The sequence below is a fragment of the Caenorhabditis briggsae genome (genome assembly GCF_000004555.2).
Source record: "Caenorhabditis briggsae complete genome, chrX, whole genome shotgun sequence".
Taxonomy (NCBI): Eukaryota; Metazoa; Nematoda; class Chromadorea; order Rhabditida; family Rhabditidae; genus Caenorhabditis; species Caenorhabditis briggsae.
Window position 1 is genome coordinate 7,570,306 of NC_013491.2, and position 7,263 is coordinate 7,577,568.

The 7,263-nt window shown below is 38.7% G+C and overlaps 1 protein-coding gene across 1 annotated transcript; it reads left to right on the forward strand.

Moving 5' to 3' along the window:
* Positions 1–1,965: 1,965 nt before the first annotated feature.
* On the forward strand, positions 1,966–6,318 carry CBG27608 (the record flags this gene model as incomplete). Its single annotated transcript, XM_045239393.1, has 7 exons — positions 1,966–2,058; positions 2,103–2,709; positions 2,770–3,313; positions 3,502–4,311; positions 4,909–5,108; positions 5,282–5,480; positions 5,526–6,318. The coding sequence occupies 7 exons, from the start codon at positions 1,966–1,968 to the stop codon at positions 6,316–6,318; spliced, it is 3,246 nt and encodes a 1,081-aa protein (XP_045099448.1).
* Between the last annotated feature and the right edge of the window lie 945 nt (positions 6,319–7,263).

Below are 7,263 nucleotides of genomic sequence, written 5' to 3' on the forward strand. Positions count from 1 at the left end.
TTCTAGAAATTCCAGAAAATTCCAGAAAATTCTAGAAAATTCCAGAACTTTCTCGAAAATTCTAGAAAATTCCAGAACATTCTCGAAAATTCCAGAACATTCTCGAAAATTCCAGAACATTCTAGAAAATTCCAGAAAATTCCAGAAAATTCTAGAAAATTCCAGAACATTCTCGAAAATTCCAGAACATTCTAGAAAATTCCAGAACATTCTAGAAAATTCCAGAACATTCTAGAAAATTCCAGAACATTCTAGAAAATTCCAGAAAATTCCAGAAAATTCTAGAAAATTCCAGAACATTCTCGAAAATTCCAGAACATTCTAGAAAATTCCAGAAAATTCTAGAAAATTCCAGAACATTCTCGAAAATTCCAGAAAATTCTAGAAAATTCTAGAAAATTCTAGAAAATTCCAGAAAATTCTAGAAAATTCCAGAACATTCTCGAAAATTCCAGAACATTCTAGAAAATTCCAGAACATTCTAGAAAATTCCAGAACATTCTAGAAAATTCCAGAACATTCTAGAAAATTCCAGAAAATTCCAGAAAATTCTAGAAAATTCCAGAACATTCTCGAAAATTCCAGAACGTTCTAGAAAATTCCAGAAAATTCCAGAAAATTCTAGAAAATTCCAGAACATTCTCGAAAATTCCAGAACATTCTAGAAAATTCCAGAAAATTCTAGAAAATTCCAGAACTTTCTCGAAAATTCCAGAAAATTCTAGAAAATTCCAGAACTTTCTCGAAAATTCCAGAACATTCTAGAAAATTCCTGAACTTTCTAGAAAATTCCAGAACATTCTAGAAAATTCCAGAACATTCTCGAAAATTCCAGAACATTCTAGAAAATTCCAGAAAATTCCAGAAAATTCTAGAAAATTCCAGAACATTCTCGAAAATTCCAGAACATTCTAGAAAATTCCAGAACATTCTAGAAAATTCCAGAACATTCTAGAAAATTCCAGAAAATTCTAGAAAATTCCAGAACTTTCTCGAAAATTCCAGAACATTCTAGAAAATTCCAGAAAATTCTCGAAAATTCCAGAACATTCTAGAAAATTCCAGGAAATTCTAGAAAATTCCAGAAAATTCTCGAAAATTCCAGAACATTCTAGAAAATTCCAGAACTTTCTAGAAAATTCCAGAAAATTCTAGAAAATTCCAGAACATTCTAGAAAATTCCAGAACATTCTAGAAAATTCCAGAACTTTCTAGAAAATTCCAGAACATTCTAGAAAATTCCAGAAAATTCTAGAAAATTCCAGAACATTCTCGAAAATTCCAGAACATTCTAGAAAATTCCAGAAAATTCCAGAAAATTCTAGAAAATTCCAGAACATTCTCGAAAATTCCAGAACATTCTAGAAAATTCCAGAACATTCTAGAAAATTCCAGAACATTCTAGAAAATTCCAGAACATTCTAGAAAATTCCAGAAAATTCCAGAAAATTCTAGAAAATTCCAGAACATTCTCGAAAATTCCAGAACATTCTAGAAAATTCCAGAAAATTCCAGAAAATTCTAGAAAATTCCAGAACATTCTCGAAAATTCCAGAACATTCTAGAAAATTCCAGAACATTCTAGAAAATTCCAGAAAATTCTAGAAAATTCCAGAACTTTCTAGAAAATTCCAGAAAATTCTAGAAAATTCCAGAAAATTCTCGAAAATTCCAGAACATTCTAGAAAATTCCAGAACATTCTAGAAAATTCCAGAAAATTCTAGAAAATTCCAGAACATTCTAGAAAATTCCAGAAAATTCTAGAAAATTCCAGAACATTCTCGAAAATTCCAGAACTTTCTAGAAAATTCCAGAGCATAAAAAATTTCTGGGAAACTGAAATTTGAATTTGAATTTCGTAATTTTGTCTTACCGTCTGTGTATCGTACTATCTCGAAAAGGGTATATAAGCCGAGAATTTTTCATTTTGCTCATTTGTTTTCCTTTTCTTCCACTCAACTTCAATGGCTAAAAGGACTAAAAAGCCAAAGTCAAAGCAGCCCACAGCCCGTGTTGGACGCCCTCGGACCCGCGCCGTCAAGGATAAGGCTCGAGAGGTAGGTAGTGTACTATCCTTATGTATCTTAGCAGGTCCTTTCAGGTTGGGGCTACAACTTCTACATCCAGTACATCAACTACAAAACCTTCCCAGAAGCGCCGATTGGCTATGAAAAAAGCTGAAACTGCAGAGAAGAAACTCCAGCGAAAAGACGAGGAGTCAGAGGAGATCACAGCTAAACGAAGACGACTCGATGCAATAAGAAAAAGGAAGGCGCGTGTGGAAGAGACGGAGGAAGAACATAAGAAAAGGACATCTTCCAATAAAGAAAGAACATCAAGAGCCCGTTCAGAAGAAACAGAAGATCAATACCGTCGCCGGAAATCTTCAAATAGAGTGAGTACATCAAGAGCCCGTTCCGAAGAAACGGAGGGAGAACGTATTCGTAGAATGCTAGCCAACGCTGAAAGAACTTTCAAAGCCCGTTCAGAAGGAACAGAAACCGATACTTTGAAAAGACGTGCTCAGAATAAAGAACATATGACTGTGACACGTTCTACGGAGTCTCCTAAAGCTTCAGAATCTAGGAAAGAGGCAGACCGGAAACGACATAATTCTCATGTCACTGAAGATTGTGGAATAGCCAGAAAAGACGTGAAAGTCGAGGAAAATTATCTTGGGAAAATGTCGATACAATGCTCAAGCTGTGGTGCACTATAAAGGTAACATTACATCTGGAATATTTTTCAGACTGTGAATCTTTTTTCAGGGGAACAGCCCCAGAGCAAAAAGTTCAATACATGCTGTCGACATGGATTGATCCAACTTCCTCTGTTTGATAATTTTCCGAAAGAACTCCACGAGCTCTTCACATCTTCTACTTCGGAGTCTGCTGAATTTTTGAAAAACATCAGGACTTACAACAACTCCTTGGCAATGGGTTCCATGGTCGCACACGTGGATACTCCAAAAGGAGGTGGTCCATACACTTATCGACTGCACGGGCAAGTGTACCACGTCACTGGAGCTCCACATCCGGAACCTGGGCAAGAGCATCTCTGTGCCCAAGTCTTCATCCTTGACACCGAGGAAGCAGCCGCGGAGCTCGCGAATAGAAAAACCAAAGTATCGTGCTCCAAAGATCTATACAAGAAATTGATCGATCTACTTCACATGTACAATCCATTTGTGAAGTCATATAAAATGATGCGAGAGAAAGAGGAAGAAGAGGAATTATTGGCAACAGCCGAAAACCGAGATGTTAGAGAAGTGAAGATGGTTTTTCGATCGAACACAAATTTGAACCCCAACAGGTTAGTAACGGAAACTAAAAAAAAACGGAAATTTCGAAAGCCCAGAAAAAGTTTGAACTTTGGGAAAATTACAAATTTAAATTTTGAACATCGAAAATTTTGAATTTCGATATTTTAAAACTCTGAGTTTCAAAAAATAGAAGCTCAAAGCTTTGAGTTTTTGAAATTCGAAAAACTCAATTTTCCAGATACCAACTTCCAACAGCTGAAGAAATCGCTGTGGTGTTTGTTGGCGACGAAAACGAAAATCCTGGAAAAAGAGTCATCACAGTCTATCAAAGATCCACAGGAACTTTTCAATATCTTTTGGATACTGATAAAGAGACAGATCCATTGTGCTATCCTCTTCTCTTTGTGGATGGAAAATATGGATGGCACGTCAACCAGAAAAGACAAGATGGACATGGAGGAACGACCAAGATGAGTGCTCGGGAGTTCTATTCCTACTACCTTCACATCCGTCCGACCTTCTCTCCACTTCATCACGCAAAAAAGCTTTTCCAACAATTTTGCGTAGATGTCTGGACAAAAATCGAACAGGATCGTCTCAATTTCATCCGGCAACATCAGGATAGACTCCGAGTGGAATTAGTACAAGGACTGATGGATCACATCAATGCAGAAGATGATGGTCCATGCGGAAAAAGGATCTTTTTGCCAAATACTTCACCCGTTTCCNCAAGGCATTTTGTTTCCCTTTACCAAGACGCTTTGGCTGTTGTATCCAGATTCGGAAAGCCTGATTTGTTTCTCACGATCACGTGCAATCCAAGCTGGAAAGAAATCCAAGAAGCTTTGTTGCCAGGACAAGAACCTGTCGATCGTCCGGACATTGTTGCACGAGTCTTCAAACTCAAAATTGAAGAATTAAAACAAGACCTGTTCATCAAGCACATTTTTGGAGAAGTAGCTGCCTGGATTTTTGTCATCGAATTCCAAAAGCGAGGTTTACCTCACATGCACCTTCTGATGATTTTGAAAAACAAATGGAAGCCTAGGTAACTTTGAAATCATGAAAATAAAAATTCAATTTTTGAAAATTTCAGAACGGCTTCTGAAATCGATGAAATAGTTTCTGCTGAGCTTCCGGATCCAGAAGAAGATCCAGAACTTTTTGACATTATCTCCAGTGTGCAAATGCACCGCCCATGCGGTATCCATAACCCAGATTCATCGTGCATGGTTGGTGATGCGTGCTCAAAACATTTTCCAAAGGACTTTCGTCAAAGAACATCTGTTGAAAACGATGGATTCCCGATGTACAGACGACGGGACGATGGGAGAACAGTATCTTTCAAAACGAAAAATTCTGGAGTTGTTAAACTGGACAATAGAAGTGTGGTCCCATACAACAAGTACCTTTCCAGAAAGTTCAGAAGTCATGCAAATTTGGAAATTTGTGGGAACGTCGGAGCAGTTAAATACCTTTACAAATATCTTTACAAAGGTACATCTCGAGCTGCTATCCGCATCTACACTGATAAAAATGGAGTCGAGCACAGGACGGAGAATGAGGTCAACAGCTACTTGGATGGTCGATACGTCTGTGCTCCAGAGTCTCTTTGGCATATCTTCGACTTCCGAATGTCTTACAGAAGCACCCCAGTTATGCAGCTCAAAGTGCATCTGAAGAATGCCCAAGGAGTCGTCTATAAAGAAGGAGAAGAAAAAGATGCAGCAGAGAGAGGACAGCTCCGAGAAACAACACTAACAGCGTGGTTTGCTGCAAACAAAAGATGTTATGATGAGCTTGAATCGGCTGGAATGATTCCAGAAGACGTTGTGGACTGCCGAGGTATCTATTATGTTGAGATGCCAGAACATTTCCAATTCACCAAAGGAAAATGGACTCTTAGAAAAAATGCTACCGATCGATCGGAAGAATGCATTTCGTGTCTCCGAGAGATCAGGAAAGATTCGCATTGAGAGTCATGCTCCTAAACGTCACTGATGCCAAATCTTATGAAGATTTGCAAACCGTTGGAGGTGTCTTTTATGAGAAATTTGTGGATGCTGCGAAAGCTGCCGGATACTTGACTGAGGACATTTTCTATGAAAAGTCGTTGGAAGAAGCAGCGTCATTTCATTCTGCACCACAACTGAGAGGATTCTTCGTCACTCTGCTGATGTTTGGGGAAATTCATAATGCTGAAGAGTTATGGTACAAGTGAGAAATTAAAAAATTTCTATTTTGAAAATCAACATTTTTCAGATTTGTGGATGACTTCTCAGAAGACTTTTTATACAAGCACTTACCAAAAGAAAAAGCCGAAGCTCTTGCTTATAATGATCTTATTGATAGAATGAATGCTATGGGAGAAAAGCTGGATAAATGGATGAGCCTTGGATACGAGAGAATCATTCCAGACGACGTCATTGATTTTGATTACTGCTCAAAAGAAGGAGATAGGATGAGATCAACGTTGGTAGCAGAACAAGAAGAAGTTGTGAAGGCAGTTTTGGATGCTGTGAAAAGTGGAGGAGGTCTTATTTACGTGGATGGACCAGGAGGAAGCGGCAAAACATATGTATACCTTACTCTCATCAACATCCTCCAAGGTATGCATCTGAAAGTCATCCCAATTGCGTGGATTGGGATCGCTGCATCTCTATTGCCTCATGGAAGAACGGTGGCTTCCTTCTTCCATCTTAACATCAAGGATGGATGTAAGACATCAACCATCCATCTTCAATCCGCCGAAGCCAAATACCTCGCCGAACTTGATGTCGTATTTTGGGATGAGGCTCCTATGAGCCCCAAATCGTCACTTGAAACAGTGGATCAGCTTTTCCGTGACGTCACCAAAATCGATAAACCATTTGGCGGAAAAGTGATCATCCTTGGAGGCGACTTCCGACAGTGCCTTCCAGTTGTGGACAGAAAAGGAACAGATGAGCAAATTTCAAATTCCATCAAAAGATCTCATCTTTGGCCACTTTTCCAAGTCTACCATTTGAAGACCAACATGCGTGCCCAAAATGCTGATGAAGAATGGAAAAGGTAAAAAATTAGATATTTAATTTATAATTTTCAATCTGATTTTTTCAGTTTCCTTCTTGGGGTTGGCGATGGTCTGAAAGGAGAAGAGGGGACTGGAGTCATGGAAGTTCCAGAAGATCTCAGATGCGATGGAGATTTGGCCGAGGAAATCTTTGGATCTTTACTTCGAAACGGGTCTAATGTTTCTGAAATCTCCAAAGTGGCCATTCTCTCTCCAACCAACCAACAAGCACTTCAAATGAATCAAAAAGTGATGGAAATGGTTCCAGGAGAGATGAAGACGTATTTCAGTGTTGATGAGGTCGGAGACAACCAAAATAGTCACTCTGATGCTGCCAACTTTCCAACGGAATTTTTGAATAAAATGACTCCATCAGGATTACCACCACACAAATTGGAGCTGAAAGTTGGTGCATTGGTCATGCTCCTCCGAAACCTTGAAGTTCGAAACGGACTGTGCAATGGTACACGATTGGTTGTTCGAGAAATGGGAGAGCGGGTTCTCAGATGCGCTTTTATTTCGGGACCAAATGAAGGTGGAGACGTTTTGATTCCAAGAATCAAACTATTATTCGATTCGGGGATTCCATTCGTGCTCCAAAGACGTCAGTTCCCAGTAAGACCTGCCTTTGCTATGACCATCAATAAGGCTCAAGGCCAAACATTCGATCGTATCGGACTGCTTCTGGACGCTCCGATTTTTGCTCATGGACAGCTATATGTTGCATTGACAAGAACAAGAACTAAGGATGGAATCAGAGTCTGGGCTCCAGAAAAAGTCATGCATAACATTGTTTACAAGAACATCCTGTAGCTCCATTTCTAGCTCAAATTTTTCAACCCATAGCCATTTTTCATAACTATCCTTTTCTAGGAATTAAACTGTTGATCTGAATTTTCCCTTTTTGATGGTTTTAAAATTGTTCTTCTAATCAATTGTTCTACTAAT